Source organism: Geotrypetes seraphini, chromosome 7, assembly GCF_902459505.1.
Source record: "Geotrypetes seraphini chromosome 7, aGeoSer1.1, whole genome shotgun sequence".
Classification (NCBI taxonomy): Eukaryota; Metazoa; Chordata; class Amphibia; order Gymnophiona; family Dermophiidae; genus Geotrypetes; species Geotrypetes seraphini.
Window position 1 is genome coordinate 32,624,634 of NC_047090.1, and position 18,383 is coordinate 32,643,016.

The 18,383-nt window shown below is 43.2% G+C and overlaps 1 protein-coding gene across 1 annotated transcript in view; it reads left to right on the plus strand.

The window, feature by feature from the left end:
- The window catches only part of ATP2B1 (ATPase plasma membrane Ca2+ transporting 1), a 274,638-nt gene that overhangs the window by 235,548 nt on the left and 20,707 nt on the right, over window positions 1-18,383 (plus strand). The window contains 3 exon segments of the mRNA XM_033951664.1: window positions 5,215-5,428; window positions 14,691-14,902; window positions 15,842-15,949. Coding sequence (XP_033807555.1) covers window positions 5,215-5,428; window positions 14,691-14,902; window positions 15,842-15,949 — 534 coding nt within the window.

The window sequence follows — 18,383 nt, forward strand, 5'->3', positions numbered from 1 at the left end:
CTGACTTTTTTTTCCCTAAGTTCTCAAACTTCTCCAAAACACCTCCATTTTGCTTCCAAAGTTCCAAGGATGGAGTTCTCTGACTAATACCCCTATATCATGCCTTGTTTGCGAAGAATGTGTGACGGAAGTGGCACCCTTGCGCCATATGCTATGTTAAGTCAAGTGGGGAGATGAGAGCTTCAGGTTTAGCTCCCGTTCAGCCTCTGAGGCATGGCACATGACTTTTGAGCCTCTTAAGGGAGACAAAATTTCCCTTGGAGCTCCGGAACAATGGCGCAGAGGCTCTGCAGCCACATAAGAGACATCTCCTCCCTTCTGAAGGAGAAAGAGAGTTGCCTACTAAGGTCTTTACCCCAGAGTTCATTAATCTACTTTGGTAGGCATATGTGCATGGCCAAAATATGCAGTTTAGGTCCTTGAAGAGCGACCCTTGGCGAACACCTCTAAGAATCCTCAGATAGCTTTTTCAATGGGAGCAGAGCTCCTCCTTGACTTTTATGTTGAGGATCAAGATAGAGTCCCAGCTGTGGACCTGGGAGAGGATCCTGCAGTACGACAGCTGTTCAAGTCTTCGGTCCTGCCAGACTTTATTACTAAGTCTCTTCGTGAGCTCAAGAATGATCTGCCTCAGCCCCAGTCATCTCAGTGTTCTCGTTTCAGCAGGGTCCAATCTCAGCCCAAGTCCTTTCTGTGGCATCCAGGCGTGAAACTCCTGGGAGGTCCTGGAAGGCTTTCTCAGAGGTAAAAGCCATGACTAGGCTGTATCCTCTGGGTCAAGAGTTCCAGCAAATGTTTACTGTGCCAAATGTAGACTCCCTGGTGACACAGGTGACTAAACGCATGTCCTTACCCAGTGAGGGAGGAGTCATACTGAAGGATACACAGGACTGCAGAGTAGATATGGTCCTCAGAAGGCAGTTTGAGGCCCTGGCCCTAGTAGTTAAGGCAGTGTCAGCTGCTTTTGTATCACATGCCTGCCATTCATGGCCACAAACCCTGGACATGACAGCAGCTGAGCCATTACCATCTCATGCTGGCAGGGGTGGACTATGTGGCTGATGCATTTTATGATGTAATTAGAGTCACGGTGAGAGTCTCTACATACTGCATCTCCGTCCAACATGTGCAATAGATCAGGTAATAGGCAGGCAATTCAATCTCCAAGGTTACATTTAGCAGGCTCCCTTTCAAGGGACAGATGCTTTTTGGCAAAGGCCTGGATGATCTTATGACCAGTGTGCAAGATCGTCATCCTATGTCAGTAGACCTTGAGCATCTAGAAGCCAGAACTGGAGCTCCTTTCGCGGGTCCCCATGTTTTCGGCAATATGCTTCAGGAGGCTCGTCTCTAAGAACCTATCAAGGTTCCAGACAGAGATATTCCAGAAGCTGGAAAATCCAAAATACATGTTCTTTGGCCACAGTGGCAGCCAAGAAGTCATAACTACAACAGGCCACCAGTTGCCCTTCAGAAAATTGGGGGTTAGCTCTCGGACATTCTAGAGGCCTGGGAAAGCATAACAACAGATCTTTGGGTCTTGGATATTGTCAGAGAAGGTTACAAAATAGAGTTTGCATACCCTCTGCCTGACTAGTTTGTGGAATCTCCGGTGGGCCGACTTGATCGGGCTGTCGAAGTCCAAGCAACATTAAACAGATTGCTGGATATTCAAGCCATAGAACCAGTTCCAGAAGAACACTCGGGCTGGAGCAGTTAATCAATATAATTTGTCGATGACTGGAAGCCCATTCTGTATCTCAAACATGTCATTGTGGCCCTGAGGGTTCTGCGTTTCTTGATGGAGACGGTGAGATCCATCATTGCAGCAGTCTAGCCAGAAGAGTTTCTGGCCACCCTGGATTTAACTGAAGCTTATCTACACATTCCAGTTTTCTCGGCACACATAAAGTTCCTGCAATTTCATCTGTTAGAGAATCACTATCAGTTCTCAAAACTACCATTTGGGCTGGCAATGGCACCCTGGATATTCACCAAGGGGTGATAGCCAGCCCGCCCTGCGGAGATGATTTGCTGTTTTATCCTTATTTAGATGACTGGCTCATCAGAACCCCTTCTTGAGAAAAGGGAGAAAGAGCAGTGGTGGCAGTTATACAAACTTTTCAGAGTCTGGGCTGGATTGTAAACTTTTGAAAAAGTCAATTAGTCCCCACTCAGTCTTTGGAATACTTGAGGAGTTCTCTTCAATATGGTGGAAGACTGAGTTTTTCTACCAGAGGCATGAAGACAGAAGCTTTGTGACCAAATTAAGAGCCTACTGTCACAGCCAGTGCCTACAGCATGGCACTACCTATAGGTACTGGGCTCAATGTGGCTACCATAGAAGTAGTGCCCTGGGCAAGGTCGCATATGCATCCACCTCAGGATGCGCTGTTTTCTTGTTGGTCTCCCCAGAGAGACTCTCTACAGGCCTCTCTATCCACAGTTTCTAGCAAAAGGGATTCCACTTCAGATCAATTCCTGGCTCACACTAACAATGGATGCCAGCCTTTTTGGCTAGGGTTGCAAGAGAAATGGACGCCATCCCAACAGAAGTGGTCGATAAACAGGCTAGATCTGAGAGTAGTTCACCTGACTCTGTGAAACCTACAGTCAGTGCTGGAAGGAAGAGTTGTAAGAGTATTCTCAGACAATGCCACAGCAGTGGCTTATGTCACCCAGCAGGGAGGCACCAGAAGCACATCGCTCCAACTAGAGGCGAAACTACTATTCACTTGGGCAGAATAACATCTGCTGGCCATCACAGCGGCACATGTAGCTGGAGTGGACAATGTGCAAACAGACTACCTCAGCAGACATATTGGACCTAAGAGAGTGGTCGTTGGCCCTATAGATGTTCCAAGACATTGTCAGACGTTGGGGGCATCTGACATTCGATCTGATGGCAACAGCACACAACAAGAAAGCATCTCGGTTTCTCAGTCAAAGATACGAGACTGGAAGTGCAGGGCTGGATGCACTGGTGCAAACATGGCCAAAGTCCAAACTGCTATATGTGTTTCCTCTATGGCCCCTGGTAGGCTGGGTGGTCCGTCGCAAAGCATCTCACCCAGGGAAAGTGATCCTCGTGGCCCCGGATTGGCCCAGACATCTTTGGTATGTGGATCTAGTATGCCTACAAGTGGACGAATGTCTCAAGCTTCCAGTATATCCAGAGTTGCTCACACAGAAGATCTAGGTCACTTTGGTGTTACAGCATGGCTCTTGAGTGTACAGTGCTATCCAAGAAAAGATATTCAGAAGTGGTCATTATCACCTTACTAAAGGCCAAGAAACCATCCACTCTTTTGGCATATGCTTAAGGCATGTATTACTTTTCAGTGCTGGTGCAGAAGAATCTGTAGTCTAACAAAGCTCCAGTATCATCAATACTTGCCTTCCTTCAAGAGGGCCTGGACAAGAAATTAGCAGTAGCATCCCTTAAGGTGCAGATGGCAGGCCTTGCTTGTTTTAGAGGCCGAGAGAAGCAAGTCTCCCTGGCTGCTCACCCAGCCATTAGATTCGGATTCTTCAAAGGAGCCCTGAGGCTTAGGCTGCCAATCCTTCCTGGAATCTCAACATCATTTTAGAGGGTCTTCAAAAGGCCCTGTATAAGCCTTTGGAGGAAGCTTCTCTAATAAATCTTACGATCAAAGTGTTTTTCCTAGTTGTAATTACCTTAGCCTGAAGAGTCTCAGAATTGCAAGCTTTGCTGTGTAGGGAACCGTTTCTGAGGGTCATGGAAACGGGAGTGAGATTGCTCCCAGTATCTTCCTTTTTTGCCAAAGATGGTTTCAGCATTTTGCATCAACCAGGAAGTCAGGCTACCAGCCTTTCAACCTACGGGTTCTAAGAAGAAAGGCAAGTCTTTAAAGCTGCTGGACATCCGCAGAGTTCTCTTGCGTTACCTGGAAGTAACTAATGAGTTTCATCTATTGAATCATCTCTTTCTCCTAACCAAAGAGTCAACCTGAGGCAGACCAGCCTCCGAGGCCACCATTTCCTGGTGGTTTCAGAAAGCGATCTCCTCCACCTATAATGTCTGCGACAAACAACTGCTGGTGTTGTTGAAAGCACATTCGACTAGAGGAGCAGCCTCCTCTTGAGCGGAATCAAGGACAATACCTCCGAAAGAGATGTGCAGATCTGTGACATGGTCTTACCTACACACTTTCACTAAATTCTATAGGGTGGATGTGGCAGTGCAAGAGGATTCCACTTTTGGATCCTCGGTACTAAAAGCAGACTTCTCTCTCCCATCCAGGACTTCGGGGACTGCTTGGGAATCCCTAAGATTCAGCATACCATTCCTATTGCACTGGGAAAAGAGATTAGTTTCTTTCCTTGATAATATATTTTCCAGTAGATAGGAATGCTATGCTGAACCCCCTACCTGATCATTTCTGATGTCTGTTTCTGCCTTATGCTTCATGGTCCTCTCCACTAAGACTTCTCTGCCAGTCAGACTATGGGTTCAGAATCAGTTTGTAAATAGAATCTAAAGAGATAATTGAGCTCCATTAATATTCAAGCTGTTGTTTTTATTTGATGTGTTTTACTGTTCAGTGGTAACGTTCGTTCATTTATACATTAGTTTCATTACTTTCCTGTTATAACATTATATGATCAGATGAGAACCTTGGTTCCTCCTTCTCCTGTCTTTTACTCAACCTCTTGCATGCTTTGGAACAAACTGAAGGGGGCAGCAGACTCCTGGGAGAAGGAGGAAGTTTCAAAAGCTTGTGATTGGCATCTTTCTTCAGTATGCTCATGAGAATGGACAGAGTACCCTAAGGTTCAGCATATCATTCCTATCTACTGGAAAAGATATTATCAAGGCAAGAACCTAATCTCATTATATTACACAATGAGATTTAATGATTGATGTGTGATAGAAATATAAATGGAATGATTCCTAGTATAATTTACACTGAAAAAGCATTTTGTTTTGTTATGGATATTGTGGAATAGAAGCCCTCTTAATTTAGTTTAAGTAAGCTTCTATGAATTGAGACACAAATGACAGGACTACTAATGTGCATTTCTATTTTAACTGTATCAAATATTAAAATATTTCTAAGTAAATTCAAATTAATATAAATGCAGAATTTCTAGGCAGTTGTTCAACTCTGCATTTTACGACATTATATTGTTTAAAGATGTTTGTCCTGAAACCATTTATTAACACAAATTGTTATAAAATATATATTTTAGGACTCTCCACTTAAAGCTGTACAGATGTTGTGGGTTAATCTAATAATGGACACATTTGCTTCTCTTGCTTTGGCCACTGAACCACCCACTGAATCTCTCTTGCTACGGAGACCTTACGGTCGAAACAAGCCTCTCATCTCTCGCACAATGATGAAGAATATATTAGGTCATGCTGTCTACCAGCTTATTGTAGTCTTTACACTGTTGTTTGCTGGTAAGATTTTTTTCTTCTTCTTATATGAATGCATCTGTAACTCTCATGCATTTTGAGGCGTACTTATTTGGGGAACTAAATGTCAGACTGGTATAAGCGTTTGACATGCAGTGGCCATCCCTGTTTTGTATCACTCAAGTACGTAAATCTATGCAGCATGGTAAAGAAATCAGGTTCTGATACAAAAGAAATTCATAAGAGAAAGCTGCTTATGTTGTAGAGACTTGTATCGGTCTGGTTTACAGAGGCTTTTAACAGTATTCATAAAATTTAGCTCAAGTTGGTGCATAAAATTATGAATCGTAGCAAATCACCACAAGATAAACTAAACATATAATGAAAGCGCAAATTAATAAATATACCCCCTCTTTTACTAAGGCGCGCAAGCCATTTCCGCACGAGCTAAAACGGCTAGCACATCTTAGTAAAAGGACCCCATAATAAAGCAGACTAAGGGGTTTTAGAAGTTCTATTTGGATTTTAGATGTACAGAAGCTGGCATGCAGACATTTATATTGCATAACATCTAAATCCCAGCTTTTTGCAAAGCTTGGATATGCAAGCCTAAAACCAAAAAAGAACATAAGAATAGCCTTACTGGGTCAGAACAATGACCCATCAAGCCGTTCTTACGGTGGCCAATCCAAGTCCCTAGTACCTGGCCAAAACCCAAGGAGTAGCAACATTTCACGCTGCCGATCCAGGGCATGCAGTGGCTTCCCCCATGTCTTTCTCCCTGTAACTTCGAGTATCCCCTAGTCTTTATACCACTGGTCAAGGAGCTGTGGGCTGGATTAGGGCAGCCTAAAAATAGGTATTCTTCATTTCAGAAGGGAATGTACCTTTTCGTCCAAAGAGACTAATTTTTTTTTTATTTATTCAATTTTCTATACCGTTCTCCCAGGGGAGTTCAGAACGGTTTACATTAATTTATTCAGGTACTCAAGCATTTTTCCCTGTCTGTCCCGAGGGGCTCACAATCTACCTAATGTACCTGGGGCAATGGGGGGATTAAGTGACTTGCCCAGGGTCACAAGGAGCAGCATGGGTTTGAACCCACAACCCCAGAGTGCTGAGGCTGTAGCTTTAACCACTGCGCCACACACTTTTCACCTGCTATCTGTAAAGTGGTCATTGAACAACACTGCACTGGAGGGATACGGGGAAGTCGCTCACCCAAAAGTGAAAGTTGTGGAAGATTCTGGGCTCTGTGACAGCCTCGTGAAAAATGTTTGTTTCTAAAAGGGCTAATGTAAACATTTGTTCCCATTTTAATCCAATGATAATTTTAGACACTTTTTTTCTGAAAAGAGGGCTGCTGCTACTCGTAACTGATGCCTGAGAATATTTTAGTTAAGCAAAGAACACCATCAAGCCAGATCCACAGCTTAATATCAATCATTTCTTATATAGGAATTGGACTGTATAAAACCAATGGTCTTATTCCAAAGATCACATCTCATCAGTTTTAAATATTTATAGAGCCCTCGAAAGTGGCACTCTAACGTAAAGTTTTTCTGTTAGAGTAAACACTGCTGCGCTTCCTCATCGGCTCGCTTTTTACTTTTTCTCTTCATTTTAATTAAACATAGTCTTCATAATTTGTTAATTCTGTTGTATTTTAAAAAATGAGTTATTTTTAAGCTGTTCTTTTCACTTCTCAAACGCTTAGTGCAAACCATCGCCAAACTGGCGTTTTTCACTTCTCAAACGTTTAGTTCAAACTGTCGCTGACATGCATGTTTTGCCTAATGTCTTCTGCATCAGGATGCGGTTTTCCAAATGAAAGGAAAAATATATGTTTCAAAAGTGTCCAGTCAGAAAACTACTCAAATAACATCCAAAATAAAACATTTCAATACTTACAAGCATTTTCTCATTGTCTGGGTTTTGTCTGCAACAAGGCTGCTCTGCATGTGAATATATTTTAGAACAGACTCTGCCAGAGCCTACTAAGGGAACTTGACAACTTTCACAACCTGGATGCAATGAAGCTACTAAGTCGGGGGTGGCCAACTCCGGTCCTCGAGGGCCGGAATCCAGTTGGGTTTTCCGGATTTCCCCAATGAATATGCATGAGATCTATTTGCATGCACTGCTTTCAATGCATATTCATTGGGGAAATCCTGAAAACCCAACTGGATTCCAGCCCTCGAGGACCAGAGTTGCCCACCCCTGTACTAAGTAGTAAATATGAAACAAATTGGAGAAAATCTCTCTTCACTCTATGTAATTAAGCTCTGGAATTTGTTGCTAGAGAGTGTGGTAAAAAAAAATTAGACAAGTTCCTAAAAGAAAAGTCCATAAACCATTATTAACCCTTTATTTGGCGTTGTGGCTCAGAAGTAACATTTGTCTTCCATGGCTCTTATGGGAGATCTGCATCTCCAAATGCCTGTTACTTGGCACTGTTGATCTTGTTCAACATCAGGTTACATAAAGCAGCCGTTTCACTATCTGCCAATTCAAGGAATAAAGATGAGCTTGGGAAAATCCACTTCTTGTTCCTGGGATAAGCAACATAAAATGTTTCTTGTTTGGTGTCTTGCCACATACTTCTGACTTGGATTTTGCCACTTTGGTATGTCCTAGAACAGGGGTAGGCAATTCTGGTCCTCAAGAGCCGGAGCCAGGTCAGGTTTTCAGGATATCCACAATGAATATGTACGAGATGGATTTGCATGCACTGCCTCCTTGAGATGCAAATCTATCTCATACATATTTATTGTGGCTAACCTGAAAATCTGACCTGGCTCTGGCTCTCGAGGACTGGAATTACTTACCCCTGTCCTAGTATGATGATGCTTATATAATTACTGTATATACTCAAATATAAACCTAGATTTTTGGGCCGAAAATATGACCCAAAAATGGGAAATTCAGTTTATATTCAAGTCTTACTACTACTTATTTTTATAACACTGCTTGATGTACGTAATGCTGTACATTAAACATGTAGCTCTAATTAAAACAGACAAACATAACAAATAAGAGGTAGTGAATTTCTCAAAGAGGGAATGATAAAACATAGAAACATAGAAATAGACGGCAGATAAGGGCCACGGCCCATCTAGTCTGCCCACCCTAATGACCCTCCCCTACCTTTACCTTGTGAATAGATCCCACGTGTCGATCCCATTTGGCCTTGAAATCAGGCACGCTGCTGGCCTCAATCACTTGAAGTGGAAGACTATTCCAGCGATCAACCACCCTTTCAGTAAAAAAGAACTTCCTGGTGTCACCTTGCAGTTTCCCGCCCCTGATTTTCCACGGATGCCCTTTTGTTGCCATGGGACCCTTGAAAAAGAAGACATCTTCCTCTGCCTCGATGCGGCCCGTGAGATATTTGAACGTCTCGATCATGTCTCCCCTCTCTCTGCGCTCCTCGAGCGAGTATAGCTGTATTTTTTCTAAACGTTCATCGTACGGGAGATCCTTGAGTCCCGAGACCATCCAGGTGGCCATTCTCTGAACCGACTCCATCCTCAGCACATCCTTGCGATAATGCGGCCTCCAGAATTGCACACAGTATTCCAGATGGGGCCTCACCATGGATCTATACAATGGCATAATGACCTCTGGCTTACGGCTGACGAAACCTCTGCGTATGCAACCCATGATTTGTCTTGCCTTGGATGAAGCTTTCTCCACTTGATTGGCAGCCTTCATGTCCTCACTGATGATCACCCCTAAGTCTCGCTCTGCTACCGTTCTTGTTAGGATCTCACCATTAAGGGTATAAGTTCTGCATGGATTTTGGCTACCCAGGTGCATAACTTTGCATTTTTTGGCATTGAAACTGAGTTGCCAGGTCCTAGATCAGCGCTCCAGTAGGAGTAGATCGTGCATCATGTTGTCGTGCATCAAGTTTTTGTCCGTTGTGCTTTTGCCCACTACATTACTTAGATTGGCGTCATCAGCGAATAATGTTATTTTACCTCGGAGCCCTTCTGCCAAGTCACTTATGAAGATATTGAATAGGATCAGGCCCAAGACCGAGCCTTGGGGCACTCCACTGATCACCTCTTGTCATTTTTCAGAGGGGGTGCCGTTTACCATTACCCTTTGAAACCTACCTCCAAGCCAGTTCCCAACCCATTTTGTCAATGTCTCGCCCAATCCTATAGAACTCATCTTGCTTAGCAACCTGCGGTGTGATACGCTATCGAATGCTTTGCTAAAGTCCAGGTATCTAATCAAATCTAATCTAATCCTTAGGTTTGTATACCACATCATCTCCACGTTCGTAGAGCTCGACGCGGTTTACAGTAGGAGAAATAGGAAGGAACTACAACAGAGGGTTAGAGGTAGAAGTGTGAAGAAAATTTAGAGGACTTGGGATGCCAAGATATAAGAGTTTCCTTGATTTCTAAGTTGGAGGGAGACTTACATTTTTTGCGAAAAGCCACGTTTTCAGATGTTTGCGGAAAACTTGGAGAGAGCTCAAGTTCCGAAGAGGGGAGGTAAGGTTGTTCCAGAGCTCAGTGATTTTGAAGTGGAGGGAGGTCCCTAGCTTTCCTGTGTGGGAAATGCCTTTTAGCGAGGGGAAGGATAGTTTTAATTTGTGGGAGGATCTGGTGGTATTAGGGTTTGAGGAATTCCAAGAAAGAGGGATAAAGGGAGGGAGGATACCATATAGGATTTTGAAAGTTAAACAGGCGCATTTATAGTGGACCCTGGCGATTATCGGAAGCCAATGGAGCTTGGCCAGGAGCGGGGAGACATGGTCAAATTTACTTTTAGCGAAGATGAGCTTGGCCGCAGCATTCTGAATCCGTTGGAGTCTGTGGAGGTTTTTCTTAGTTAGGCTTAAGTAGATAGAGTTGCAATAGTCCAATCTGGAGAGGATGGGTAAAATGTATATGATGTCCAGGAGCTCCCCAACATCTAGCTTCCTCGTCAACAGACATGGACCTATCGCTGGCATCTCCCTGGGCCTACCTTAAGCCCTGCTGATCCAGAAATGAACCAGGTCAAGTGATCCTGCTATGCTCCTACCCTGTAGAGTCTCGCTACTCAAAATGGCTGATGCGAGTTCACACAGTAACCTGGTGAGACTGCTATGAGTTTGGTTTATATTCGAGTCAACCTTTTTTTACCTTTTCGGTTTATATTCGGGTGGCTTTATATTTGAGTATATACAGTATGTATTCAGTGCAATTCAGATTTGTACATCCTTTCTAAAATGCTGCTCCACACCATTAAGTATCAGTTTGTTTCTATTTTATTGTAAACGGCTTTGTTGAGCTCGTTGTTCTAAGGGCAATATATCATATCTTTAAAATAAACTAATATAAAAACTGCATAAAAGGCATGATCCTAAAAGGTTTTCCTAAATAACATTACCTGGGCCTAATGCTTCAAATACTCTATCCTAAAAAAAAATTTGCAAAGAGCCACAGGTTATTAACTGTTTGCTGATGCCAATTTTTACATTTCTGTGTACCAGTAGCAAACGATCCCCTTAATAATTTATTTCCATTCTCATTTGAGTGGCTGGATCTCATAGATGAGATGCCACTGTAGAGGCAGCCCTGGCTCTAGATTTTGTTAAGCATAATTTAGTAACAAGGGGATGGATAAAAACTGTTCCCGGGGGCTGACCGTAACCTCATACTGAGAGAATCTTCATGATCCATTACTTATGATCCTAGTTAGACCACGCCAGTCGTAAGGGGATCATCCAGGCTTTAATCATTTCACACTGATATTAATTCCCTCTAATAACAGGTTTGCTTAAGAAAATCACCACTAAACTACAATTACAAATATAGAAATACTACTACTAATCATTTCTGTAGTGCTGCTAGATGTACACAGCGCTGTACATTAAAACAGAAATAAAATAGTAGGGAAAGGGCTTGGGACTTGTATATACCACCTTTTTTATAGTTTTACAATCACAGTCAAAGCAGTTTATATACAGGTACTTCAAGCATTTTCCCTGTCTGTCCCAGTGGGTTCACAATCTAGCTAATGCACCTGGGGCAATGGAGGATTAAGTGAATTGCCCAGGGTGACAAGGAGCAGTGCGGGGTTTGAACCCACAACCTCAGGGTGCTAAGGCTTTAGCTCTAACCACTATGCCACACTAGGGGAAAAAAGCAAATAGTCTTCTCTTTGCTTATGGACCTGCACTGGCTCCCAGAAACTTTCACTCATTTTAAAAGATCTTATGCTTACCTGTATTGCTTTATACAAAAGAGAGGCTTCATTAGGAACAGGTAAAATAGTATTCTCAACCGACATGCTTTAGCCAGTCAGGTTTTCAGGATCCCACAACAAATATTGATGTTGAATGTGTCCAAGACTGAGGAGTTCTATGTTTCTTCCAGTTATCATTCATTTCCTGCAGAGATTTGGTTATCTAATGCATTGAAACCAATATTTTCCACTGTGAAATATCTTGGTATAATATTAAGATACTGAATTGTTCATTTTAGAATCAGATACATTCTGTGGTGAAAAAATTATTTTTTAAATTGCGCCTGTTAATTCCTTAGAATGACTTTCAGAAAGTCTTACAAAGCCTGATATTATCTGGTTTGAGCTATTGCAATGTGCTGCATGTAGATTACTGACAACACTGGTCTACTCTTTACAGGTGTTGCAAAATTCTATTTGTAGGAACTGGATAAAATATGATCATAGTTCTCTTTTACTTTGGAAGCTTCAGTGGCTACCAATTGCAGAGATAATCAAATATAAACTTTTGCTGGTGGTTCATAAAATCTTGCACCATAAATAATGCTTGTATTTATCAGATAAGATCTGCTGGCATGTTCCTAAGAGATCTCTGCATTCTGAGGACTCCTACCTGTTAGATGTACTGACTTTCTGCCATGCTAGGCTTGAATTTACACACAAGAGGAGTTAACTCCATTGCTAGGCCTAGTGAGTGGAACAGACACTCCCTGTGGGCCTTCAGAGGAAGAAAAACATATCTTCATTTAAATGCTTCTTAAAGCAGCATTTGGTCACACAGAGTATTTCATGATGGAGTACAGTAGCTTGGACTCCTTTTTATTGTCTTCATGTTTTTGTTTTCTTGCTTTGTATATATGTTTTATTTTGTGCCCCACAGTGAGGGAGTTGGGGGTTCTCCCTCACTGGGACTGCAGTTGTACCACTGGGCAGCAGGAGGCACTAGCCCAAGAGGGAATGAGCTACAGGGCTCAGGTTGCACTGAGCTCAGCAACCCTGCTGAGTCACAGGAATGAACCTCAGGCAGGAAACTGAATCTATACTTTAGCCTGAGATCAGTTAGGAGAGGTCCCCATGGGAGAGAGAGAGAGGTCCCAGGGAAGAGCCACAAGAGAAACCTTTCTTAGCTGTGGGCTGGAAGGGAGCCCTGGAAAGGAAATTGTTTGAAAGTGCTATAGTGGTGGCTGACAGAGGGTTTGAGAGAAAGACTTGCAGGGGGAGAATCCTGCTCTATATATTGAAGATTAGGATGTTAAAGGTGCTAGCTAAGGTAAGCCAACTTCATAATTTGAATATATTGTGGAACTCAGTGTTGGGATTGTGTAAAGTTCTGTGATAAATGAAGACCGAAATGTTCTGCAAAAAAAAGGTAAATGTCAAAATATTAAGGTCTTGGTCACAAAAGCAAAGTTTGAGGAGAATGATAGCCATTTTCTGTACTTTTGTGTCATAGGCCAGTGTTTTTCAACCAATTTTGGGCAAAGGCACACTTGTTTCATGAAAAAAATCACGAGGCACACCACCATTAGAAAAAGTTAAAAAATTTAACTGTGCCTATATTGACTATATATAAATATATAGGAATCAAATAAACACAAAGAAAGTATTTTATAATGCTGCCACCGCCACTGGGGAATAGGCTGCCACTGCCGCCATCTGGAACAGGCTGGCACCGAGTTCTCCCTGCTTCTCTTCCCCGCAGGGCCGACCAACTCTCGCCACCCGTCGTCAATTCTAACGTCGGAGAGGACGTTCTAGGCCAGCCAGGCAGCGATTGGCTGGCCCAGAACGTCCTCTCCGACGTCAGAATTGACGCGAGTGGCGAGAGTTGGCCGGCCCCACAGGGAAAAGCAGGGAGAACTTGGCGCCGGCCTGTTCCCGATGGCGGCGGTGGCACTCAAGTGGCTAAAGAGCCGCAGTTTGCCGGCCTAGGGACAACACTGGAGGGTGGCCAGCTGTGCACCCCCTTGGGACGTAAACCCGGGGTGGGGCAGACCGCCCCCCCCCACCCTGGTATGCCACTATCTGTACCTCACTCCCTCCCTATGACCAAAAATTCTCCTTTCTTCTTTTCCCTGTGTACACAACCATCTCTTTCCCTCCCTTCCTCTCTCCAAAGTCCATGCCTTCTGTGTCCAAACACTCATTCCCTCCCCCACCTCAGCATCTCTTTCCCTCCCTTCCTCTCTCCCAAGTCCATTTCTTCTGTGTCCAAAAACCCATTCCCTCCCCCACCTCAGCATCTCTTTCCCTCCCTTCCTCTCTCCCAAGTTCATGCCTTGTGTCCAAAACGCACTCCCTCCCCCCTTTTGTGTTCCGTGTTTGCCTCCCAGCCCATTTTTGCAACTTTCTCAGCAAAACGAAGCTCAAGCCGCGAGGCTTGTCTTCTGCTTCCTGCCTGCCCTGCCGCGCACAAATAGCCGAACGGAAGTATTATCCGACGTCAGCGCTGACGTCGGAGGGCAGGCTTTGCTTAAGCCCTCCCTCCGACGTCAGCGCTGACATCGGGGAACGCTTGCGATCAGCTATATGTTAGCTGCAGGGCAGGCAGGAACAGAAGACGAGCCTCGCGGCTCGAGATGTATTGAATTCCGCGGGTCCCCCGTCCAGCTCTCTCCTGTCCACGTGGGGCGGACCGCCCCTCTCCCTAGACTGGTGGTACTGCCCTGATGGCGGCCCTGACCGTACAGCACACCAGGCAACATCTCGCGGCACACTAGTGTGCCGCGGAACAGCGGTTGAAAAACACTGTCATAGGCAATTCAGAAACAACACTTAATACCCAGGAACAAAAGAAAAATAATTTTGTTACATAGTGTAATCAGGTACAACATATCTCTTAACCCAGATAGCTTAGCCCAGTCTGTACCTGAGGCAAAGAGAGAGAGGTCATAAGGAGTGTTCGTCCCAGCTGAAACTGGTGGAGGGAGGATGTGTCAGGTTTAAAGTTATGTAACTCTGAAGATACCATTATCCAGATCAGCGATTTGTTTTATTTCCATTTTTTACTTTTTTTTTTAATTCAGTGTATGTTTGTTTGGGTTTTTTTCATCTGCAGGTGAAGAGCTTTTTGATATTGACAGCGGCCGGAATGCCCCTCTTCATGCCCCTCCCTCCCAACATTATACTATTGTCTTTAATACTTTTGTGATGATGCAGCTTTTTAATGAAATTAATGCTAGAAAAATCCATGGCGAAAGAAATGTTATTGAAGGAATCTTCAATAATCCCATCTTTTGTAGCATTGTATTTGGTACTTTTGTTATACAGGTAAGTGTATGTAGGGTGGATGTTTTTTATTGGGGGGGGCTTATTCTGTTGGATTTTTATGTCTCTTGCAGAGAGGAGTGTGTATGTATGATTGATTGATTGATTTTATTTAAAACATTTTTAATCCGCCTTTATCCAAGGCTTTTCACAATTTTACACACATAATAAAAATAGAGATTTGAGAGAGTAATATACATCAGACATGGAAAAACTACTATATCATATTTCAGCCTCGCCAACACTACATATTCTAATAATAGAGTTTTAACAGCGGCTCAACTCATTATATCTCTCTGTAAACAATATGAGAGAGCCTTCTCATTCAAAAAGATATAATAATCAGAGAGATGTAATATTTGTTTAAAAAAAGGCCTGACAGACATGTGGGTTTTAAGCAACTTCCTGAATTGCAGTAGGTTTCTACAGAACCGTAATGTTCCAGGCGATGCATTCCACATCAATGGTCCAGCTGTAGAGAAACATGAATTCCTTGTTCGTACATAGCTCTCAGATCTGTTCACTGCTGGACCACCAGGGCTTTCAATGTAGGCTGTAGAGATCTGGGAGGGAGGCAGGGTGCTTCAGAGTTGGCTGGGACAGGATGCGGGAGGGATCAGTCCTGTCCCAGCTCACCGCTGGACTGCCAGGACTTAACTCCAGCCTGGGGAGAGGCCTGCAGTTGGCATCAGGGGAGGACTGGGTGCAGAACCGGGCAGGGCACGAGAATATGGTTTATATTAGAGTTAATCTTTTTTCCCCCTTTTTAGGAGAAAAAAGGTTACCTCAGATTATATTCGGATGGGTTTATATTCAAGTATATATGGTAATAGTATGCATTGAGAAATTGTGTATTACCGCTTTATAATGATTGCATCTTTATTTTGCATTTTTAATTGATTGCCTATGAAAACCTTTACTTCTATTGATTTTCCCTCTTAGATTATTATTGTACAGTTTGGTGGAAAGCCTTTCAGTTGTACAGAACTCACAGTAGATCAGTGGCTCTGGTCGATTTTTCTAGGAATGGGAACGTTGTTATGGGGCCAGGTAAAGTATTTTCTTTACATAAGCTCAGCTTTATAAGATGCATGAGTGCTTGTATATTTGAGTAGTGTTGTGTAGTACACACAAGGATCATTCACGTAGCTGAGTAATTTGACATATTCTAATGGGTTTTAAATCCTCCTTGCTGGGGTTTATCAATTTTCTTATAGACTTTGAACATGCTATGTTCACCTGCCTCTAAAAAACAGCCTGGAATTCCTGTTCTCTGCCAACAAAATGGAAAAAAGCTATTTTTTTAAGTTTCCTACCAAAAAATTTTAAAAATTCTACAAAACCTGTTTTTACAATAAGATATGTTATTATGCAACAGTTTTTTTTCTGTTAAAATATATATAATTAAAAAATATATAAATGCTGTTTATCTCACCCCTAGTTTTTAATTTCTACAAAATATAGCATTGGTTAATCAACTAGTCAAGAGTTTTATATATTCTTGAAACACCACATAACTGTTTAAGGCAGTGTATAACATTACAAAGAAAACTGTATGACAATATACTGGCCACCAGAGCAGCAAAACTGGACAGACAACTCACCAATCTGCTGTCTTCAACCACAGATTACAAAACCTTCAAAAGAGAAACAAAAACCCTACTCTTCAAAAAATACATAAAACCTATATAACACATCCAGATCCGTTCCCAAGCTTCACCTACAATACTATCTACTCCTTAGCAAACCTAAAACGCTCAAAATTTAACCCTCTGTATTTCCTAATACCATGTTCAAACTAACCCTTTGTAGTTCCTATTCTAAGGTAATCCGCCTATGTACTTAGCAATATTATGACAATTCTTATGTAATCCGCCTTGAACCGCAAGGTAATGGTGGAATAGAAATCACAAATATAATGTAATTACAGGAATATTATGTTGAGCCCACATGCTGATATTTGTTCATTTTAACTCTCTTTAAAGAAAACAAATGTAACAGGTCTTCATATAAGCCCTATCCCCCGAAAATAAGCCCTAGTCGCCGGCAGCAGTAGCGCTACCCCCCCCCCCCAACCCATCTCTCCCTCCCATCTGAACCGCGAGACCGAAATAAATACCTTATAGCAAACCGGCAGCAATCTAGACAGGCTGCTACGCGGCCTTCTATCTTCCGGGCATTCCTCTGCCGCATTGCTGACTATTAGTATTTATTTCCAAAAACAAACAATTCTTCCCCACACTAATATTGTCCAAAGCAACATATAGAAAGTCAAAAATACTGTAGACTGCATCTATCCCTGAAAGATCACTCACTTCTTAGGTGTATTGTCACCCAACAATTCATTGCTTTTCCCAGTGTGAAACTGACAGACTCATTCCTTCTAATTATCTGAATCATTGTATTCTGTCACTGATGTACATTTCAGTGCGGACAGAATGGGCAGTAATAGTTCTCACAGATTCTAATTCAAGGGAGATTCATATATAGTTCCTACAGTGTCACACATGGAAGGCAGTAAAAACACCCAGAAGGTAATACAAGGTCTACAATCTATTAGTCATATGTTAAATCACTGCATTCTTGACCTATGTGCAAGAGAAGTTCTGTGACAAACAGGTTAATTGCTGCTCACTAAGGACTAGAGAATGACACGGTGGAAGTTAACCGCGGGTAACCCGCCGAAACGGGGACAGAAAAATAGCAGTCGCTGCGGGGACGGGGACAAGGCCATTCACTGCCCCGTGGAGCGGTGAATGGTTTTGTCACCGCAGTGAGGCATCAAGAATCGCGCGGTCCCTGCAGCCCCCACCCGCCCGCCCGATTGATCAATCGATCGATCGATCGTAGCATTTAGCCAGCTCCCTCCCCTCCACCTCACCTTAGTTTGCAGGCTTCTTTTTCGGCGACCGTCACGCTTTCAAAGAGCCGCGCATGCGCGGCTACTCGAGTTCAATCTTCTCCTCTGACGCAACAGGAAACAGGAAGTTGTAACAGAGGAGAAGATTGAACTCGAGCAGCCGTGCGTGAGTGGTTCTTTGAAAGTGTGCCAGTCGCCGAAAAAGAAGCCTGCAAACTAAGGTGAGGTGGAGGAAGGGAGCTGGAGGTGCTCCTGATGAGTAACAAGTGAGTTGGGCCTACGGTGCAGAACAGCCTTTTGGAACTCATTCTCTTCAGAGGAGGTGTGGATGGTCCATATCTAGCAATGCAATAGGACTGCTCATATTGTACAAAACTGCTTTTCTTTCAAACAGGGAGCGTTGCCGCCAGTTTGTTTTGGCTCTGCAAACCACCTTGAGCTGGTTTGGATTGTGTGGTATATCGGGTTCAATTAAACATTATTGTGCAGGTGGTGTACTTGACCCCCACTCTGTCTTTTGGTAATATGCCTCCCTACCACTCACTAGCCTAATCCTTATGTGGCCAGGCATAGGTTTCTGTGCTTTGAAAATGAGCTTTCATATTATCTTTCGAGAGACCAGGA